We start from the raw sequence: 21,791 nt of genomic DNA on the forward strand, positions 1-21,791 counted from the left end.
TGACTGGCGGGAGGGCGCATGCGCGAGGCGGCCCCGGCGTCGCCGTGGGGCTGGCTCCTCCGCCTCTCGCCCCTCTTCCCCCCCCCTCCCGATTTCCGATCATGGCCGCGGCCCCGGCGGGCGCCCTGGGGGGCCTGGTCCAGGACTTTGTGGTCGGGCAGCGGGACGGCCCGGCGGCTGAGGTGGCGGCAGGTACATCCGCGCTGCAAGCAGCGGGGCGGGAGCGGCCGGCGCCGGAGGGATGGAGCCGGGCCGCTGGGGTGGGCCCGGGGACGGAAGCCGACGAGGGGCCGGGCGGTCCGCAGCGGAGAGGGGCCGCTGCGGCCCCGGGGCCGGGGGGCAGGAAGAGGCCGGGGCCGGGCCGGGGGGCGGCGTGCGGCGCGGCGGGGGCGACTTGGGCCACGTGGGCGCCGGCGGCGGGCTCGGGCCGGGGCCGCGGGAGGCCGGGCCGGCCCCGCGGGCCGCGGCGCCCCAAGCTGGCCTGCCCGGCCCGGGACCGTGTGGGTGCGGCTCCGCGGGGCAGACCCCCCGGGACCGCCTCGCTTCGGGATGCCATCAGTCAGCCCCCCACGCCCGGCTCCGGCACAAAGAGGATGAGTTACCCGTAGGCTTCCCTCTCCTGCCGGGCGGCGGTACTTGATGATTTCTGACTCCTCCAGTTGGCGAATGCTGAAAACCAGACTTTGGGTGTTTGAGACACAGGAAGTCTGGCTAGGGACTAGAGGACCAAGTAAAATTGAGCGTGGTAAATCTGGTGAAACTAAGTAGCGCATTTTTAGAAAAACCTTTTGAATTACCAAGCTCCTAAACGTTAGTCCTGTTTTCCTCTGTAGTCCCTGGTCTGACCACATTTGTGCTGTTTTCTCGTTCTAAACATTATATTAATCTGGGTGGTCCTCGTCTTCCTCAGTGCCTTTACAACCTCTTTGGAGGGAGACTGGGTCGTAGAGAGGGCTCGGTATTTATTGAAGGGTTCAGGGTTTTAGTTATCCAACTCTGTGACCTTGTACTAATTTAATCCCTCTGAGTTTTCATTCCCATGCATGTAAAATGGGCATAATACTAATATAATAATAATAATATTCTAATGAGCAAGCAGCTTTGGAAGATTGAGAGTGCTTAATGTAAACTTCTATTATAATCTGTAGGTGTCTGCCGTTCTTTTCTCCAAAATTCCTTGCAGATTATGAAATGGGGTCCTTGTCCATGAGTTTAATCATTTTGGGGACATTCTAAATAAGCCAATTAGAAGATAATACAAGAGTATAATAATTATCAGGACTACTAAGTGACACAGCGGGTATACTGCAGGGCCTGAAGTCAATAAATTCATCTCTGAGTTCAAATGTCCTTAGACACTTAATAGCTGTATGACTCTGGGGAAGTCACTCAACTCTCTTTGCCTCAGTGTCTGTAAAATGAACTGTGAAGGAAATGGCAAACCACTCCAGCATCTTTGCCAAGAAGACCCAAAATGGCATCAGGAAGAGTCAGACGTGGACATAAAAGAAACAATTAGGTTAAGTTGTGAGGTTCTAACAACAAGGTACTTAAAAACTTGAGAAGGGGAAAGAATCAATTTGGACTTCAAGACTTTTCCAGTTTAGCATCTTCTGCGTCCTTGGCTCTGGGGTAGCCATTAAGAAATTTTTCTGATTGTGTGATCTAACTTGAGCCCATCCTTGTAAGGCAAATGAATTTGAGCAGTCTGAGATGAATGAGTAAAAAGTTTTTAATAAGTGCTTATTAGCATTCCACTAAATACTCCTCCTGGGAGCCCACCTTCTTGTTTGGGAGACTGCACTATGAGAGAGGGTGAACCTAATGTTTTCTAGTTAGATAAATGAACAAAACTTTAGAGGTGATAGAATAAGGGCTTCAGACTAACCCAAATCTAGAGTTAGTTTTGGAGGGGGTGAGTAGTTTAAGATAAACTTATATAAAATTAGGATGTTTATGTGGAAGAGACCTTAAATGTGTTTAGACTTTAGACATTTAAATGAAGAACTGCCAATAAGTAAATCTTTTAAAACTTTTATTCTACTCCTTGTGGGGGCACCTGCTTTATAGTGAACTAGTAACACAAAAGACAAACAACAGTCTTAACCTAGGAGCTCCCAGGCTATAGGGAGATATGACATGTAGTTAACTGAATCCAAGTAAAATATATACAGGATAAGTTGGAGAACATTCCAGAGAGAGGAAAGAATACAATTTGGAATTTTTTTTTTGATATGTCCAAGAGAATGTAAGCTCCTTGAGGGCTGGATCTTTTTATATTTTTCCATCCCCAGTATAATGATTGAATGTATTACAGTTGTTTGTGGAGTTTTTTTTGGTGTTTTTAAGTAGTTATGGCCTCATTTCATTTTATTTCGTAGAAACAAATCTTTACTAGCTTTGAAGTGAAAAAAGGTTGAGTGTTCACCTTCATGTTAAAAATCTTGCTGTTTAACAGCTTTTGTGTGAATCTTCAGTGGTTTCCCTTTGCATACAGAATAAATTTAATACAACAAATTTTTAAAGACTTACTCTGCCAGACAGTGGAGATTCAGAGACAAAAAACAAAATAGTAACTGCTTTCAGGTCACTTATGGTTCCTTAGGGGAAGAGGGATATAACATACAGATAAGTGCAGAAAAAAAAATGTCAAGAATGAAAGAGACCTTCTGTGGACAATGGAATATATGCTGAACTTTGTATGTAGAATTTTAAGCGGCTGAGGTGGGAAAGGAGGACATTCCAGACTTGGAGAACTACCTTGCAAAGGCCCACAGGCAACAGATGAAAAGAAGGGGCTGGGTATCAGTCCACTCTTTTGGTTCAGTAGGATGGCAGTCACAGTCCTCCTAGTCTGGTCCCATGTTACCTTTTTTTTAGCATGTTACTCTTTCCTTGAGAAAACTATTCCACCCAAACTTGTCTCCAAGCATTTTGTTGGGCCTTCTGGTTTCTGTGCCTTGGCTGTAGTATTTCTTCTACCATCTCTACCTTAGAAAATCTTATCCCATTCTTCAAGATCCAAGACATGAAAGTATTTGCCCTTTAACCCCCCCTCCCCTCCAAGTTATCTTCCCTTCACTGATATCTAATAATATTTATGTTCTGGACCACTCATATATTATTTATTTGTCATCTTGTTTCAGTTTATTGTAGTGCCTAACCCCTTCTTATCCAGTCAGAAGCTCCTGGAAGGCAGGCATCAGTTAGATTTTATAAATCTTGGTTTCCACCTTGAACAGGGTGTTCAAAGATAGGAAGAATCAACAAACCTCCAAAGATTACTCAAGTCACCCACATTCACAGTCTTCATCTTATTCTCAACTCCATACTCTCACCCCACATATCCATTCAGCTGCCAAAATTTTGCCATTTTTCTCTTCGAAACATAACACCCCTCCTCTTGACTCACACTACCAACTACTTTAGGTTCTCATCGCCTCATACCTCCCTCCCTCCCATGGGCCCAGTCCTACCACTAAGCAATAATGGAGCCTTTGATGGGCTCATCCCCTGGCTTCCCCTCCCCCACACTTGATTGATGCTGGTACTCAACCAGTACAGCCCAGAACCCATGAACTCAAACCATCCTGCACCCTTAATCTTCCCACAGCAGGGATTACAGGTATGAACCACCAGATCTGCTTAAATAGTCTTCTGACTGTTATCCCGATGTCCAGTCCCTCCCCCACTCCAGGCCATGTTTCCCTCAGCTGTCCAAGTGATATTGTTGAAGTTGTCTGACTTTGTCAGCCCCCTTCACCACCAAGATCAGATGTAGTACTTAATGCTCTGCATAACATGGTATGTGTCTACCTTTTCCTTTCTTGTGTATACATGGCCCAATCCAGTCCTACTTAGCTCTTTTGCTCCTCTCCTATGATACAACCTCTCTGCCATCTTGCTTTTGCCCTGGTCCTCTCCATGTGTGAAAATGCTCTCCATCATTCCCATCTCTGAGCAATCCTGGTTTCCTTCGAAGGTGAGGCTCAATTCCCACCTTTGACAAGGTGAACATCTTTCCTGGTTACCTCAGCTGCTAGAGCCTTTCTTGCTTAGATTACCTTCATCTTTTAGTGCCTATTTACATGTTGTCTGGTTACACTCCCTCTTAGAAAGTAGACGCAATTAGTTCCTATTTTATTTGTCTTTAATAAGAAAAATATTAGTACTGTATTCATCCCCTTGAGATTTCTCTGAGGGAAATGCTTTTCCTGAAACAGAAAAGATTGAATTAGCCAAGAATGAAACACATCATTTTTACCTTGATTCTCAGAGATGCTTAGAGCATCCCAAGCAGGAAAGGCAGCCTAAGAGCCTGAGCAGGACCAAGCCAAGGCTTTCTGCTAGTTGGTGAATTTGAGAGGGGTGCAGCTCAGTTTGGACAGAAGTCTGATTGTGCATTCTTTATCTGCTCACCTAAATGCTCCTTTAACCCCCCATCTCAAGACCCCATTTCGGATCTCTGTGTCCTGCTATAGAAAATGTGGTTGGTAGCCAGGCATGGCCTATATTTAAAGGGACAATTCTGGTGGTGTACATCCCAGAAGGTAACAATTCAGAGCTTCTTTCCTAACTTGAAGAGCCGTCTACAAGCTGACCATCTTCCACTAAGCTTGGAAGAGCACTGGGCCTCTGTCCATACCTAGTAGACTTTGTCTTCTTCTGGCATCTTTCAGTTTAAGAGCCCATATGTTTCAATAACAAAAACTTTTAGATATTTTTAGAAGAGAATAGTATTCCTAAATTTATACATAGGCAAAACCGAGACCTTGAGAAGTAACAAGTCTAGTCATAGTTTAGTTTGTCTCCAAACTCAGGATTCTTGACTTTGTTCATTCCCAGGCTGTTTTGAGCTAAGCTGTTGAAAGTTTAAATGTTTTCCCTTAAAATATTTGGATTTTAAAATAGTATATTTCAAAAAATCTTCTAACATGACTGCTTTCATTCTTACATATATTAACATTTCTCTCCCTCCACCCAATTTCTTCCTTTTCTCCTGAATTTATGCAACTTTTTTCTTATTTGTTGTAATATTGCTTTTATTCTATTTTGAACTCTCATGGCTGATCAAGCAAACAATTAACAAACACTTATTATATACCTGCTGAAGCTTTGCACATAAAAATACAAAAAATGAACAACCCCTGCACTCTGAGCTTTTATTCTTTTAGGGTTGTTTATATCAGGGCTTTCCAAAATACAGCCTGCAGGCCACATGCAACCCATAGAACAATTTTATGTGGCCTTTCTGTGAGTTTTAATTTTCATGAGGGAAAAAAAATAAAATAATAATTTGCATGGATTGCATAATAGATTTTTTTAATTCCATCACTAATAATCTCATTGATATTAATTTTCTTTGGTGTTTTTAAACAGTATTCCAGAAGAAACATTGCACAAAATTTTCACTTGATCTGTGGGATGTGTTCCATATGAATGATACAGACTAGTCAGTATATACCTACCTTTATATTATTGTGTTGTCGCTCTGTTGTTTTGTGTTTGCTTTTGCACTTAGTGCCTTTGCCTGTTGTATTGATGATGTGCATTCCCACACTTTCTAAAATGTTAAAAGTGCCATGACTTTTCATAGTTATTGTTAAGGTAAGACTCTAAATTAACTATTATATTAATGTTCTGTATTTTTTTATTCTGGATGCGAACCTCGAATAATTATTTTAATGCAACCCTAAGATAACCTAAGGTTGGACAGTCCTGGTGTATCTGAATCAGGCAGATCTTAGTATTGGGAGATATCTATAAACTAGGATTCAGGAAAACCACACAAATATCATATTCCTGAATACAACTAGGCCACATTCAATGGTGATGGCAAGTTGAAAGCCGGAAAGACATTTTTTTAATTCACAAATTGTAGAGGCACCCGGGTTCCTTTAGGCAACCTCTTGCTCTTTGGTTTTTGGAATTGCATCAAGTTTTTTCATAAGCTAATGAAAATGATAACTGACATTTATGCAGTACTTTATGATTTGCAAAGTACTTCACGTCTGTTATGCTTTTTAATCTTCCTAGTATTCCTGTGAGGCAACTGCTATCAGTATTGTTTGCTCTTTTTAAAATATGTTTTCCCACTTACTTGAGAAAAAATTTTTAACATTCTTTTTTGAAATTTTGAATTCTGAATTCTTTCCTTCACTCCCTTCCCTGAGACAGTAAGCAATCTGATAGATATTATACATGTGCATTCATGCAAAACATTTATATACTAGTCATGTGAAAAAAGAAAACAGACCCCCCCCCCAAAAAAAATGAAGTGAAAAAAATGATATGCTTTGATCTGTATTCAACATTCTATCCAGACTCTGGATGTGGATAGTATTTTTCATCATGAGTCCTTTGGAATTGTCTCAGATCATTGTATTCCTGAGGAAAAACTAAGTCATTCACAGTTGATCATAGTACAATATTGCTGTTCTTATATACAGTATTCTTTTGGTTCTACTCATTTCACTCAACATCAGTCCATCAAGATAGTTACAGGTTTTTCTAAATTCATCCTGCCTATCATTTCTTATAATATCACAAAAGAATTTCATCAAAATCATATGCCCCAAGACAATTCCAAAAGACTTGTGATGGAAAATGCCATCCATATCCAAAGAAAGAACTATGGGTTTAAAAAAAAGAAAGCTATTTCTTTCTCATGTTTTTTTTTTCCCTTTTGTTCTGATTCTTCTCTCACAACCTGACTAATTTGGAAATATATTTAACACAATTGTACATTCATAATGCTGTCTTGGGGTGGGGGGGGAGAAAAATGTGGAACTCAAGAAAATGAATGTTGAAAATTATCTTTACATATAATTTGAAAGAGTAAAAAAGGGGGGGGGAGAATCGGCATTTAAAAGGTGACATTTTCATCCAAAAAAAAATCACATAGCACCACTTGTTCAGCTGTTGACCAGTTGATGGGCTTCTCTTCAGTTTCCATTTCTTTGTCATCTCAAAAAGAGCTGTTATGAATTCTTTTGTACAAGTAGGGCCTTTTTTAAAAAATCTTTTTAGGATACGGATCCTAGCAGTGGTATTGCTGGATGAAAGTGTTTGCATAGTTTTATATTCATTCATTAATTTGTTCATTTATTTAGAAGGAAACTGAAGCAAAGAGATTTTAAATAACTCACTAGTAGTCACAAAGCTGCCTGCCTTATCAGAGGCAGTATCTAAAAGTCAAGTCTTCCATGACTCCAGGTCCAGGGTTCTCATTGCTCTTTGGTTTTTGGTTTACTGAACCACTAAGTTTCTCTCAGGATGAATCCTAGTCCTGACTCCACAAGAGGGTGGCAAGACTTAGGATGAATCAGATCAGTGATGTCCAAGATTTCTACCAATAGTGCTTGGTTCCCAAGCTTTTTTGTGAATGGGTGTTAAATAGAAAGTTCCTCTCAGGCTGCTGTAGTGTGCTTTAACAGTTTGCTGAGCTTTTTCTTCTCCTGGATAAGGACTAGAGTAAAATCAGCTCCTTTGGGAGCTCCAGTTTCTTTTATGATGTAAAATTCAGAAATAAACATTTCTTCCCACTTGTAGATGAGGAGATAATGATAGACTGTTTAAGACTTCATTAGTTTGTCAATCCTATCAACTAGACTTAATGCTTCCTTCTGTTAGCTCACCCTTCCCCCACTTTGCATCCTGCTCATGTTTTCCCTTTGGTTAGCAAGGGCAGCAGCTGGCTCATCCACATCCTGGCACAAGAAGGAATGTGAGTGCCTGATGGCTGAATTGGTGCCAGTCACGAGCTGAGAATCCCAACTAGGGAATCTCTTTCTCCTCTGCCTCATTGAACTTTACCCCATTCTGCAGCCAGAGCACGTCATATCTTGGCCCAGAAATTGAATTCTGATGCTCTTGAGATCTGAGGCCAGGCAGACTCCTGTTTACCAAACTTGTATAGAAAAGAAAAACCCATTCCTTAATTCTCTGGGGACTTTCTGTCTACCATCTCCACAAACTTTTTTGTTTCTCACCTTACCCCAAATGTTGTACTTATTGCTTGATTTGACTGCTTGTAGAAACCAATTGATCCTGGAACTAGGATACTCACCCTTGTTCCTTTACTTGGTCCCTCCTTCTTTAAATACACATATTTTGGGGGCAGTTAAGTGGCACAGAGGATAAAGCTTTGGCCTTGAAGTTCAGAGGTCAGGAGTTCAAATCCAACCTCAGTCACTGGATACTTACTATCTGTGTGACCTTGGGCAAGTCACTTTGCCTTGCAAAAAAAAAACCCAAAAAATAAGAAATAAGGAAGGGGAAACAAAAGTCAGCAACAGGAAGGGGAAAAACTTGCCTTACATCATCCCGATTCTGTCTTCTTTCATAAGTCCAGTTAGAAACCCCTTGATGAAGTGTTTTGTCATATCAGTTAGTGATTCGCTGAGGAGTTCACTTTTCATGAGAATCAAATGGGAGAGTGAGGATTATTATTAACCCATCTTGGAGAGATTCAGAGGTTCTCCCCTTTTTTCTAAATTCCTCATTTTAAAGTTTCCTTTTTTAAAAAAATAAATAAATAATAAAGTTTCCTTTTGAAGGACTTTACTAATAATGAGATTGCTTTGGATCTCCTTGATCTGGGTCAGACTCTACCAAATGCCAGGAATTTAATTTAGGGTGGGAAAATCTATTTTGTTCTTCTCTAGCTTGGGTGGTGACAGCTCCTTTTGTCTGGGTAATTGAAGGCTGGGAGTGGTCTGGTTTAGCTGGGGTGGTCTGAGTAGAGATAATTTCTCTGTGTGAGAGTCACACTCTGCCCCATTGACCACCTACTGTTTTCTTAGAAACTCTGCATGTCCTGGCATCACCTCCCTAATATCATGATCTTGAACAAACAGCACAACAAACTGTGAGCCCCACTTCCATAATTGTTTTTGGTCTGAGAGAGATAACCAAATGATCCTCCTTATATTAATAATCTGCTGGCTTTATTAATAAAATATTTAAATTACCCAAGGAAAAAATTGTCTTTTGAGGAAAAGTATTTCCAGATAATTAGAAGATTCATTTTATACAAATTCAGATTTTATAGGAGATAGTAGGCATATTTTGAAGGCAGAGTGTCTTCTTTAGCACTAAGTATGATTTTCCATCTTAGTCTCTTTTGATGATTCATCACACCCCCTAAGTGTAGTAGGTGATCCCTCTTCTTTTTCCCCATTTACCTGGTAGCCTTGGCTCCCTTGGATTTAATTATCATCTCATCTCTTTGCAGATGACTCCTAGATCTCTAATCTCTAGCCCAGTCACTCTCCTGAGCTGCTGAGACCACCACCATCCTTCCAGTCTTCCAATCCTAACACTATTCTCGCTCTTGCTCATTCCACATATCCAGTGGAATGCTCTATCTTTCCATTTCTTCTTCTGCAGCATCTTTCAACCATGTCCCTCTCTTATGACTCTCTCAGAGATTGAGCCTTTGGTTCTGGTCTCCTTCCTGTCTCCCTGCCTAAGTCTCTTTCCCCACTCTAGTCTATCTTCACACATCTGTCTTTAGAATAAAAAAAAACTGCTCTGGCTTTCCAAATTCACAGACCTTGGTGCTCTTCATCACACTGGCTCCAGCTCCCATTTCCTGGTCAGGGCTCATGCTTAGAAGTCAAAGAGAACAGAGTTCTCTTTTGTTCATCTGTTAGGATGCCAAAATACAAAAGATGCGTATTTTCAAGTACTCCTTAATGTACATCATGGCAAGTAGATGTACTACTACATATCCCCTCCCCTTTTCCTGTATTTGTATGCAGAAATGTTCCTGTTTGCTGGTGTCTATCAAGAACCAAATAGCAAAAATTATAAATGTTCACTACAAAAAAGTCAACTCAAATACCACCTACTTGAAACTTTTTCTGACACTCCCCAGATCCTAATGCTTTCCCTCCCTGAACTCTACTTATTGTTTATTTTGTATTGATTCTCTGTATACCAAGATCTATAGTTTCCCAGAAGCTCCTTGAGTGTTGGAGTTGATTGATTTTTTTTTTTTGTTTTTATCCACAATCCCTGCTACTTAGTAGGTGCTTGATACATGCTTATTAATTGATGTACTTTTGGGTAGAACCATTTGGGTCCAGTGGAAGATTTTTTCACAGTTCTTTTTTTTTCCCTCCCTCTAGATGTGAAATCTGGTCGCTGTACTATATTACAAGTGGTGGAAGCCCTTGGGTAAGAGACCTTGTTCTGAGACGCTCATCTTACCATCCTGTTTCCTAGATTTCTTTTGTAAAGTTGTTCTTTGTTGCTTTGAAAATGGAGGGGGTTTTTCTATCTATTCTGGAATATATTAGGCCCCTACTTGTACTCATTCAGCCCCTTCTGTACACCTCTCATTCAGATCAACTCAGTGGATAAGACTGATTCTCTTAAGCTGACTTTATATTATCAAGGAGCAAATACAGGCTGTGTTCTGTCAACCTAGGAACCTCTAAGTTATAGGCCACAGGATCCAGTCCACGACCTTCAAGCACAGGTAGTAGGAGTACTTGGGGAAACAAATACAACGTGACATTCCACAAGCCTTCTCTGCCTCAGACTTCATGGACTAGATTGATTGATAGTTCGGATTATTACAAAGTGGTATGGCCTCTGAAATGAAGGCATTGCAAAGGCCAGAGGGGGAACCCACCAAGTAATTCTTACTTACTTACCCCATAAACCTTCAGCTTTTCCAGTTGTTCCCTCTGTCGTTTGTACATAAGTACTTTCCAGTTTGCTTTCTTCTTCTAGGCAGGTTTCCCATGGAATTATTTGTCAGGGGATCATTTTACTATCCTCTAATCCTAATGCTAACTTAAATCTTTATTCTGACCACTTCATCATGCTATCAAGCCCTGAAGATAATTACTCTTCACTGAGACCTTGGTGATTCATTGGTCTTGCTTTTATTACCTTTTTCACATGACTCAGTTTCTGTTCTATAAGTCAAACCCTGTGGGTTGTTTCTGTGCCCTAGCAAAAGCTAGAAAGGGGTCATTCTCCAAGAAATGTTTAAGGATTTGACATCTGATCAGGTTCCCATCAGTTCTCCAGAATGGGAATCCAACACTGTGTTGTATATCTCGGCTAAGCCAGTGAATAATAATAATTATTGTTGTTGTTGTTGTTGTTATTACTATTATTAATATTTAAGATTTTCAAAAATACTTCTAGGTACATTAGGTACCAAACCAAGGGTGTCTAGGAAAATACATTGAACTTCACCTAACCCTAGATCCTACAAAGGCTCCAACTTCCTCTAGAAATCCTGGTTTGTCTTGGAACCTCTATTCCATGGAACTGTATCCTCTTCTGCCATCCTCCCTCTGACATGGATTAACAACACATAAACTACATCAAAATGGTGCTCACTCAAGGGATTTACTTTTCACTCAAGCAGACTGGTTTCTTCCACCCTCTTCTTTCATTCAGGTCCTGCCTGGAAAATCCAGAGCCCCGGACCCGTGGTCGAGGGATCCATCTTCTGTCCCAGGTGCTACTTCAGTGTCATCCCTTGCTCCTAGAAAAGGAAGGTATTGCTCTCATGAATGTGGGCTTCTTCCTGGATTGTTCCATCAGGGCTGTTTAGCTAGATTTAAGCTGTCCTTATAGGAACTGGGGGAACCAAGTTATCCCAGAAGGGTATGACTGTCTACTTTTAGTCTTCATTCCTTACCACATGATACATTTGGCAGAATATCTGAATTGAGAATCCAGTTTGTATGTTTGGAATCTAGTTATAGCTGTTCTTGTAAATCTCCTTGTAGTCTCAGTGGAGGCCTGGGTGATTAGAAAGGACACTGGATTTGGAGTCACATGACTCCACTTCTCAGATTTGTCACCTTTACTACCTGTGTGACCTTTTCTGAGCTCCAAATTTCTTCATCTGTAGAATGAAGGGTTTGGAAAATGATCTCTAAATCTTTCCAGGTATTATCATTATTCCCCTCACTTCCTTGTTTCAAGTCCTTTCTGTGAAACAGGAAGAATAGTGGTTTACCATTATTATCTCTGTGGGATAGATAGGTAAATTAATACAGTGTCTTAAGTGCTTTGATATCTTTAGAAAGAAAATCGCCCTTACAGTTTTACTCTCTTGAGAAAGACCTCTGAAGGTTCTCGAAATGATAGACAGCTGTTGGAGAAATGAGACAAGGGAATTGACTTTGGCCATCCCTTGATGACATCACAATCGTGGGACAGAACGGCCTCATGAGGGGAAATATTTGTGTAAAATAAGAACATCAAGCAATACCTTAGTGACTACCCTTCAGATGGGGGGATGGGGGAGCTGACAGTGCCCCTTTGAGCAGGTGCCCACTGATGCTGGCTCTGTTTTGTGTAGTGGTGCACCTGACCTTGTTCTATGAGAATCAGCTCAAGGACCATCACCTTGTGATCCCGGCTGTCCTGCAAGGTCTTCGGGCATTGGTAAGTGTCCTTTCCTTTCACTTCCCCCTCCCCTCAAAAGAAGCAGTTCTTCTTTTGCCCCTTAGAGCTCAAGAGGAATATGATATCAAAACTCAGCTAAAAGCAGCTCCATCTGCTCTGAAAATACTGACTGAGGTCAGGGCAAATGATGGAGCTGATTATCTCTTTGCATCTTAGATCAGTACTGAGTGCTAAGGAAACCTTGACACCCTGGGTTCTCAGCCAGAGACAAAGTCTGAAGGTTATCTGACATGGAAGCATGTGTCTTCTTTTCCCCATAGAGTCTGTGTGATGTGCTCCCTCCAGGCCTGGCCGTCTCTGTGCTCAAAGCCATCTTCCAAGAAGTACATGTACAGGTGAGTGAGTGTACCAACTTGCCCACCTCTTTGCTCTTCCCCATCACCTCTAAAAGCCTCTGAGGGGCTAAGAGTAAGCCAAGAAATCAGATACCCCAAAAGTCCCAGCAGCCTGTTGTGGCCTTGATCATGCCTGAATTCCCTAACCTGGGGGACAGTCCAGGGACTCAGGGAAGAGAGCATTCAGCCTGCATTTAGGATGATCTAAGTTCAGATCTGGCCTCTGAGGCCAGGCCAGACCAGGCATTGAATCTTTGGTCAGTCTCAGGTGTGTGGGATAACAGTAGCACCTACTTTATAAGGTTGTTGTGAGGATCAGCTTAGATAAAAGGTAAAATGCTATGTAAAGGCTAGCAACTTTTATTACATAGTTCTAGAGTCAGAGTACATGGGCGTTCCATGCTTACATGCAAGTGTAGATGTTTCTCTCTGGTGGACTGTCCTTTGCCTGTATGTGCCTAAAAAGTGGACTGGGGAAGAGTGAAGGGAGGTACTGGATGAGGGATTGGCCTGGCCACTGGAGGAAGGTCTCTAGAAGCCATGGGGTTGGAGGAGGGCTGTGCTGACTGATCACTAATTCACTTTTCTATTCACCATCCACTTGCCCACCTCCCCATCCCCCCCCAGTCTCTTGCACAGATGGATCGACACACAGTCTACAGCATCATTACCAATTTCATGCGTACCCGAGAAGAAGGTGAGGGAGGCAGGACTGCCTGGGAAGTCAGGGCAGCAGCCGTCACATCTCACTTTCTGCTTTACTCACTACCACATCTTTCCTCATCCTTACCCACTCATGAGACTAAGCAAGAGGATGAAATATGTATAAATAGGCAATATGAAAACCCAGGGTCAAGACAGGAAAGATTGGGTTCTTGAGGGATGTAGAGGAGCCATTTTCCAAGCAGTCAGAAAGGAAAAGTTTATTTGTGTTTCCATCTTCAAAACAACTACATAAACTTCTTTAGCATTGGATGTTTTACTTTGAAATAGAAAAGTAAAACGCACTCTGGGAATAAAGAAAACAAAAAAATGAATATACAACAGGAGAAAACCTACAGCCCTGTGTTTCATAGGGAACAATGTTGTATTTGTTCATTCCTTCCCCAGAGCTGAAGGGCCTAGGAGCCGATTTTACCTTTGGCTTCATCCAGGTAATGGATGGGGAGAAAGATCCTCGAAATCTTCTGGTGGCATTCCGAATTGTCTATGATCTCATCTCAAAGGACTATAGCTTAGGTAAGGTCCTAAATTGTTATGTCAGGTTAAGGCCAAAAGATGAGAAAGAGTGTAAGTCCTGTCCACAGTCAGAGAAAGAAGGAAGAAATCTGAATGCAGATCAAATGCAGTGTTTTCACTTTTTAACTTGATTTTTGTTTTATCCTTCATATCTTTTTGTTCTGATTTCTTCTTTCACAGCACGAACTAATATGAAATCTGTGTAAAATGATTGTATGTGAATAACTTCTATTAAGATTACTTGCTAATCTAGAGTGAGGGGAGGGAAAAAACTTTACAGAAATGAATATTGAAAATTTTTTCTACATGTAATGAGACAAATAATTTTGTAAAAGAAGATTGCAAGCTAGCTTGATCTGTGTTTGTCCCCTTAGGACCCTTTGTAGAGGAACTCTTTGAGGTGACATCCTGTTACTTTCCTGTTGATTTTACTCCGGTGAGTATCTTATAGGGAATTATGGAAACATTTGAGAGTGGAGGAAGTTTTGATTCAATAAATATATATTAAAAATTTGCTGTGTGTTTTAACATTGTGCTTAGTACTGGGCAGGAGGGGTGGGTGGGGTGTGAAGTGAGTCTGGGATGTAGGTAGGTCCAAAATCAACTTTGGTTTCCTCCAGACTTGTATACTATAGAGCAGTGTTATGTCACCAACAGTACAGCTCTTAGATCTCTTAATTTTAAAATTTCATTCTAATTAAAAAAAAAAAAGGACTGGGGCAGCTAGGTGGTGCACTGGCCCTGGGGTCAGGAGGGCCTAAGTTCAAATCTGGCCTCAGACACTTAATAATTACCTAGCTGTGTGGCCTTGGGCAAGTCCCTTAACCCCATTTGCCTTGCAAAAACCTTTAAAAAAAAAAAGAACCCAAGGGTAGACCATCTTCTATGTGCTGGTGCCTTAGATACTAAGGTAAGTCCTGGGTTTCATCAAGACAGGCTAGAGAGTTTGAGGCTTAGGATTGTGTTTGACTGAGGAAAAGTTGTACAAACTTACCCCCTTTCTCCCTCCCCTAGCCACCTAATGACCCCCATGGTATCCAGAGAGAAGATCTCATCCTGAGCCTTCGAGCTGTTCTGGCTTCCACACCTCGGTTTGCTGAGGTGGGTTGAGTCCAAGGGAGGGCTTTCTGGAAGGAACCCTCCTACTTCACTCTGATTGACTTAACGCTTTTAAGCTGAAGAATGGTTTCTCGTTATATGGAAAAGTAAGACCTGAGGCCTTAGAGCAGAGGAGAGAGGGCTAAGGAGGTTAGTGACATTCTATAGGCCCATAAGGCCTGATACCTCTCCTGAAATTTTCAAAATATCCCCCTACATGGGATTTTTTTCCTGAGGATCCTACTGTAGCCCAGCACTTTCCTCAGTGATGAAGATGAGACTTTTATAGGGTTCCAGGTGCCAGGAGGTGGCGGGATGATAACATAGGGCCTCCAATCCCTGGACAAAGCAGGACAGTTCCTAGAGCTGAGGTTCACTCTTGAGTACTGAAGTCTTCTGACCCTTCTTCCACAGTTCCTGCTGCCACTGTTGATAGAGAAAGTGGATTCTGAGATGCTCAGTGCCAAACTGGACTCCTTACAGACACTGGTAAGGGAATGCTTCTACTGCTGGCATGTTCCTGCTCTTTCTTAGTGGGTCAGGGGTGAGAGGATAGTGAACTTGAGAAGGGATCACTCTTTTTTGTTTCTGGCTTGTTTGGACAAGCCGGCAGAGATCTGAGTGGATACCAGGCATAATAAGGGATGAAGTGGGAAGGCAGCATGGCCTGGATTACTTCTCCATGCATTGGACCCTTTGGCAGTTTAATTTACAGGAGAGAAAATTCTAGATTTTCTTATTACGCTTTGGAACGTAATAGATAGGCCTGGCTCAACTCACATGCCTTCCTGTCCCCTCCCCCCCAGAATGCCTGCTGCACTGTGTATGGGCAGAAGGAGCTAAAGGATTTCCTGCCTAGCCTATGGGCTTCCATCCGGAGAGAGGTACCTGATTCCCAGGGGAGGGGAGGGGGTGACCTCTGCTATCAAGCAGAATCAAAGGAAGTAATGATGAGTAATGATGTGAAGGCTGGGTCCAGGAGGTTTGTTTATTTAGTCTTGCTGCTGTTTGGGGACAAGGCAGTAGGCCAACCCCAGCAGCACCGGGAGGTATCCAGTGAGCTCCAGTGGGAGCTGGGGTTCCCAGACCAGTGCTCTCCACCTCCATCCTCCTGAGGAGAAATCCTGGGTTCTTTCTCTGAGCAATCAGACAGAACGAGAAAAGCCCTGATGATAGTAGAGTTGTGGGTCTTTCCAGTCAGATCTGAACCCATTGGGTCCATTGGATGGAACAGTGGGAAACGTAGCTGCATTTGGAGTCAGGGGACCTGAGTTTAAATCCTGCCTCTTCTACTTTCTGTGTGACCCTGGGGCCAACTGATTCACATCTGGGCCTCACTTTATCCAGGCACTTCAGTCCTAGGTAGGGTGCTGAATTGACTTGAAAGAGGTGTGTTCCGACCAGGGGTGAAGGTGAGAATGGGCTGGAGACTGAGGATGACACAATGGGTTCCTTTGGACTTGATTTCAATTGGTGTGACTTCAAGAAAGGCAAAGGTTGAGGAGGGATGTTTCTAGTTCAGAGTTCTCTGAGCAGCTGAAGGACCCTTTCCCTGACAGGTATTTCAAACATCCAGTGAGCGGGTTGAGGCAGAAGGACTGGCCGCCCTGCACTCCCTGTCTGCGTGTCTGTCTAGATCCGTGTTGGAGGCTGATGCAGAGGACCTTCTGGACTCCTTCCTCAGCAGTATCCTAGAGGGTAATTGGACCTGGGCTCAGAAGGGACTTTAAGATGGATGGGCAGCCAGGGTGAGAGATCCTTGGGTAGGGGCCATGGACTCTCCCATCTTTATAACTGGAAAACTGCCTTGGGTCCATGGACCCACCTGTTAGCCTCCAGTGTTAGGAGTACAGGAGGTGCGTGTAGCCTGTTGGCCCTTTGTGATAAATGCCTCCTCTACAGACTGCAGGCACCACCTTTGTGAACCTGACATGAAGCTGGTATGGCCTAGTGCCAAGCTGCTGCAGGCAGCCGCAGGAGCATCTGCTCGGGCCTGTGACCGAATCACCAGCACTGTGATACCCTTGCTTCTGGATCAGTTCAATCGGCACAGCCAAGTAAGGGAATGGGATGGGAACACTAGTTGGGAGTGGGGGTTAGTTATCTTCCCCTCACTCCCTGTTCTCTTTCCTGAAAAGCTAATAGCTTCTGCTCAGCAGCTAGTGTAAATACTTTAGATCCTTAAAAATAACCTTTGACTTCAGTTTCCTTTATTACTTTGTAGAGCAGCCAGAGGCGGACAATTCTAGAAATGCTTTTGGGTTTCTTAAAGCTACAGCAAAAGTGGGGAAATGAGGACAAAGGTGAGATTACTCCTTACACCATCATCCTGCCATGGGGGCTAGCTGCAGGGGAGAACATTTAACCTGCTCTGGGCAAAGTTTTTATTCCATTTGAGTTTCTAGGATTCCCAGTCATTTTTGTCCCCATACTTATAGTAAGGATGTGCTTAAGGTTCAAGACCTTTGCCTTGGTTATTGAGGTTTTTTCTGCTAAACTGTCTTTGCTTCTCTCTCCACAGATGAAATACCTCTGAGTGGCTTCAAGACCCCACTGTTCTCCTTGGTCTCCTTGGCCCTGGCAGACCCCAGTACACAACTCCAGCTTGTTGGCATCCGTGCCCTCACAGTCTTGGGAGCCCAGCCAGGTACAGGGTAGAAAGAAGGGACTCCCTTAGAGGTTTGAAAAGAGCAGGGTCCTTCCGTGCTGACCATAGCTCTAGTTCAGTTCAGGTTTTTGTTAGTAAGGTGAGTGTCCCCTTGGGATTGCAGGGCTACTGTCTCCTGAGGACCTGGAATTGGCAGTTGATCACCTCTACAGGCTCAGCTTCCTGGAGGAGGATTCCCAGAGTTGGTAAGAAATTGGACCTCAGGCCCGCCTACATAGGAGGCACTCATAAGCTGCCAATGCGATAAGCCTGAGAGCCCACAGAGGCAGCCTTAGTTCTTCTCCCTGGCTCTCTCCTTCTGTTATCCTTTTCATCAAAGGCCTAAGGTTGATCCTAACTACAGAAATCTTCCCCAACTTGTAGAAACTGAGTTCAGTCAGGGTCTTCTGGTCCAGGCCCAACAGACAGCTTACCACTGTCCATGTGGGGCTCACCTTTGAACTTGACAGTGGCCTGCTGAAAGGGGTAAAGCATGGTCACTTGGCTTTGCAACCAGGTAGACTCTGCTCTGGAGATTGTGACTGGGCCGGCGAGTCATCTCTCTGCTCGCCTCTAGCTTATCCAGCTCCTAGAGCTTGCCAGGGAAGCCCCACACTGAAGACCCTGCTGAGTGATTGTCCTCAGAGGGGACAGAGTGTCCTGGCATTGACCCAGCAGCAGATGGGTTGCTCCTTATTGCCAAGCCTCGGCTGATGTTCCTCCTTCTGTGCCCCTGACAGCTTGGCAGCAATGGAAGCATCAGGAACACTGGCCACCCTCTATCCCTCAGTCTTCATTAGCCACCTGGTCCCCCGGCTCTCGGAGGATCTCCAGACAGGTGTGTGGTCCACAGGCCCTTGGGCCAAGGAGGGGGGCAGGAAAACCAAAAGAGAATGGGGGTCTTGAGGACCAGCAAGTTATAACAGAGGAGGGTCCTGTCTTTCTGCTCCCTAACTCCAAGCCTTCAAGGATGTCCATTCAGATAGTAAAACCTTGTCCCATGTGCTGCTGTTTTACAGGGGGCACAGAGTTGGCTGGTGGGGAGGGACCTTCTGATCCAGCCAGACGCTTGCGCTGTCTCCAGGCCCTGTCAGCTGTCTCCTCACACCCCAGCATTGTCAGGGAGACTCTGCCTGTGTTGTTGCAGCACCTCCGACGTGTACACAGAGGTAACTAAGGGGAGCTCTAGAGGCAGGTTATGGATGGGGCCTGCTGCCTGGGGGGCCTGTCTAGCCCTCAGTCTCTGTCTACTCTAGACTGGAGGAACATCGCCTTCAAAATAATGGCTAGGGGAGGAAATAGAAAAGAAACCCTTTAAATTATTTGTAAAGGAGTAACATTTTACTCTTTAAAAACAATCGATAAATTGACAGTGTTCTTGGTTTTCCCTACACAAGGTGACTTTTCAAAGAATGAACCCTGATTCCCCCCCCCCACAGGAAATAATGCAGACTCTAGCGAGGTTATTGCTGTCTGTCAGAGTCTCCACCTGGTGGCTGGGCAGTGCCAGCGAGAGCCTGAGAGTTGCTGGTACTTCCATCAGACAGCTGTACCTTGCCTGCTTGCCCTGGCGATTCAGGCTTCCATGCCAGGTAACCTAACTTTCCCCTTCCCCCTCTGTAGCACTTTTCTCCTTTGACCCTCGTGTGATCTATAGTATGACCTCATGCTGCCCCCCCCCATTGCCAATCATACCCTTGATATCACATGACAGGATCCCAGACCTTCAGAGTCATCTAATCCAACCTCCTCATGGCCCAGGGCTTCAGTGATTTCCTCAGGCTCATCCAGAGAGGAAAGGGCAGAGTCAGCACTAGTCTTCAGGTGTGATTAATGTGTAAACTTAGCTGGTATTGTTTTACTTCCTCTAGTTCTGCATAGTTAGAGGAGAGATATCACCAGTACTGCTGGCAACACTCCCAGGGAGGGTCCAAGGAAACAAAAGGAATACACCTAGAATAACCCATAGAGATAACAGTGCTCAGGGTTTTTGCTGAGGTGGTGGCCCCATTTCTACTTAATTTTGTCCCACAGAGTTCAGGAACCTGTAGTTTGTGACCATTAACAGCCATAACTTCCCTTTACTAGGCTTCTTGCCAATCTAAAAAACCAAGAGATAAGACTAGATCATCTCAGAAATTCATTCTAAGCCTAATGGCAAATTCTTAGTTGTGATAACAGTATAATTGATGGCAGTTTTTTCAAGAGCTTGTACTGCTTCAAAAGCTGCAACTGAAATTGGGCAACTGCAGTCTTACCTGGCTCCCAGGATTATGGATTCTAGGTGGAGTCATAGCCTAAAGTGGCCATTCCAGATATTACTGTGCCATCTGCACTCTTGAGTCTGTGATGATTTCTAACAGTGTTGCTATTATAGAGAAAGATCTCCCCAACCTCGGGAAGCTGCTGTTGGAGGAGAAGGTCTTGGCCGCCATGGTCTCTGTCATCAGCGCAGCCAGCACCCACCTGAAACCTGAGTGAGTGACAAATAACTTATCCTGCAGGGATGGACTTTAGCCCAGCAGGGGTGTTACAACAACCTTCTGTCCAGCCTACAATTCAAATCTGATCATCTTGGGAAGGCATTTTAGGGGAGATCTCCAGGGTTTACTGACTTGGGTAATTTAGGTACTAGTGAACCATACTATGAACCTTCTGTCCCCAGGCTAGCTGCTCAAAGCGTTGCCCTCATTGTGCCCCTTTTCCTGGATGGCAACATATCCTTTCTTTCTGAAAACAGCTTTCCCAGCAAGTTCCTCCCATTCCAGGTAAGGGACATGGGGCGTGCGCTTTCTGAGCTGATGGGAAGTTTAACAGTGGGAATACATGGTGCTCTGCAGCATGAGGATGATGAGTTTCTCCTTCCTTTATAGAATAGCTCTTCAGAACAGAAGCGACTGGTTGCACTTCTCATGGCCTTTGTTTGCTCTCTGCCCAGGGATGTAAGTGAATGGGATCTTAGGGGCAAAGGATATGGTCCTGGTCCAGGGAAGTGGAGCCCATAGTGACCTTGGGGCTGAAATGTTGCTATAGTTGAAGCTGGTCCAGAATCCTCTTCCCTCATCTTGGCTTCTGGAGCCATTCCTTGCTAAGTGCTTCCTGGGCTTCCCATGACCTACTTCCTGCAGGTGGAGATCCCACAGTTGGACAGGCTTATGCAGGAGCTGCTGACTCTGAGCTGCCACCACGATGGGCTCTTCTCCTACACTGCTGCCGCCAAGTGCTTGGCAGGGCTGCTCAACAAACACCCAGCAGGTACTGAGGGCAAGGAGTGAAAACCTTCTTGAGGCAGATGCAGACACAAGCACTGGTTCAATCTTCAATCCTTTAGCTTTTTTTTTTTTTGTCATGGACCACTTGGGGCAGGGTAGTAGAACCTATGGACCCCACCTGAGAAGAATGTTTTTAAATGCAAAAAAACAAAAACTCCAGGATTACTAAGAAGCCAAGTATATCGAAATAAAGGTGGGCAGCTAGGTGGCGTTGTGGATAGAGCACCAGCCCTGGACTCAGGCACACCTGAGTTCAAATCCAGCCTCAGACACTTGATACTTACTAGCTATGTGACCTTGGGCAAGTCAGAAGAAAAAAGAGAATGTGTAATTTTTCCTTATTCAAAGTTTCATACCCTATGGACCACCACCCCTTATCCACGGACCCTTTGGACTCCAAGTTCAGAACTAATCCAGTTAGGAGCTACCCTGGGCTGAAGCCTCAGTAGTCTGATGCTGGGCATTAGTACTGGGCACTAGCAGCTTGATGGAGGGGATTTGTATAAAGAATCCACATTCCCACTTGGGTAACCCAAGTGGCCACACACTTCAGCGTTCCCCCCTCCTTTCTAGGGCAGCAGCTAGATGAATTCCTACAGAAGGCTGTGGAAAAAGTGGAGGCTGGCCTGAGCCCAGGTCCCTATCGTCCTCAGGCCTTCACACTGCTCCTTTGGGTAAGGGAAGAGAATGGCCTGGTGTTGGGGTGGGGAGCCAGCTTGTCTATGTCAGACTGAAGTGGGGTTTTTTGCAAGGCCA

The 21,791-nt window shown here is 44.0% G+C and overlaps 1 protein-coding gene across 2 annotated transcripts in view; it reads left to right on the plus strand.

The window, feature by feature from the left end:
- MMS19 (MMS19 homolog, cytosolic iron-sulfur assembly component) overlaps window positions 1–21,791 on the plus strand; it is a 23,792-nt gene continuing 2,001 nt past the window's right edge. The window contains exons 1-24 of one of the 2 annotated variants that reach the window (XM_074233208.1): window positions 1–192; window positions 10,134–10,182; window positions 11,425–11,525; window positions 12,338–12,423; window positions 12,705–12,779; window positions 13,407–13,476; window positions 13,890–14,018; window positions 14,393–14,454; window positions 15,033–15,119; window positions 15,531–15,605; window positions 15,923–16,000; window positions 16,676–16,814; window positions 17,019–17,173; window positions 17,341–17,419; window positions 17,638–17,763; window positions 17,888–17,969; window positions 18,504–18,601; window positions 18,783–18,932; window positions 19,203–19,355; window positions 20,141–20,240; window positions 20,429–20,531; window positions 20,637–20,705; window positions 20,892–21,018; window positions 21,609–21,709. In XM_074233208.1, coding sequence (XP_074089309.1) covers window positions 102–192; window positions 10,134–10,182; window positions 11,425–11,525; window positions 12,338–12,423; window positions 12,705–12,779; window positions 13,407–13,476; window positions 13,890–14,018; window positions 14,393–14,454; window positions 15,033–15,119; window positions 15,531–15,605; window positions 15,923–16,000; window positions 16,676–16,814; window positions 17,019–17,173; window positions 17,341–17,419; window positions 17,638–17,763; window positions 17,888–17,969; window positions 18,504–18,601; window positions 18,783–18,932; window positions 19,203–19,355; window positions 20,141–20,240; window positions 20,429–20,531; window positions 20,637–20,705; window positions 20,892–21,018; window positions 21,609–21,709 — 2,385 coding nt within the window. In that variant the 5' untranslated portion in view covers window positions 1–101. Of the gene's footprint in view, window positions 193–10,133; window positions 10,183–11,424; window positions 11,526–12,337; window positions 12,424–12,704; window positions 12,780–13,406; window positions 13,477–13,889; window positions 14,019–14,392; window positions 14,455–15,032; window positions 15,120–15,530; window positions 15,606–15,922; window positions 16,001–16,675; window positions 16,815–17,018; window positions 17,174–17,340; window positions 17,420–17,637; window positions 17,764–17,887; window positions 17,970–18,503; window positions 18,602–18,782; window positions 18,933–19,202; window positions 19,356–20,140; window positions 20,241–20,428; window positions 20,532–20,636; window positions 20,706–20,891; window positions 21,019–21,608; window positions 21,710–21,791 lie in introns of those variants that run through there. The other variant, XM_074233209.1, reaches the window with a different exon arrangement.

The sequence above is a fragment of the Macrotis lagotis genome, chromosome 4 (assembly GCF_037893015.1).
Source record: "Macrotis lagotis isolate mMagLag1 chromosome 4, bilby.v1.9.chrom.fasta, whole genome shotgun sequence".
Classification (NCBI taxonomy): Eukaryota; Metazoa; Chordata; class Mammalia; order Peramelemorphia; family Peramelidae; genus Macrotis; species Macrotis lagotis.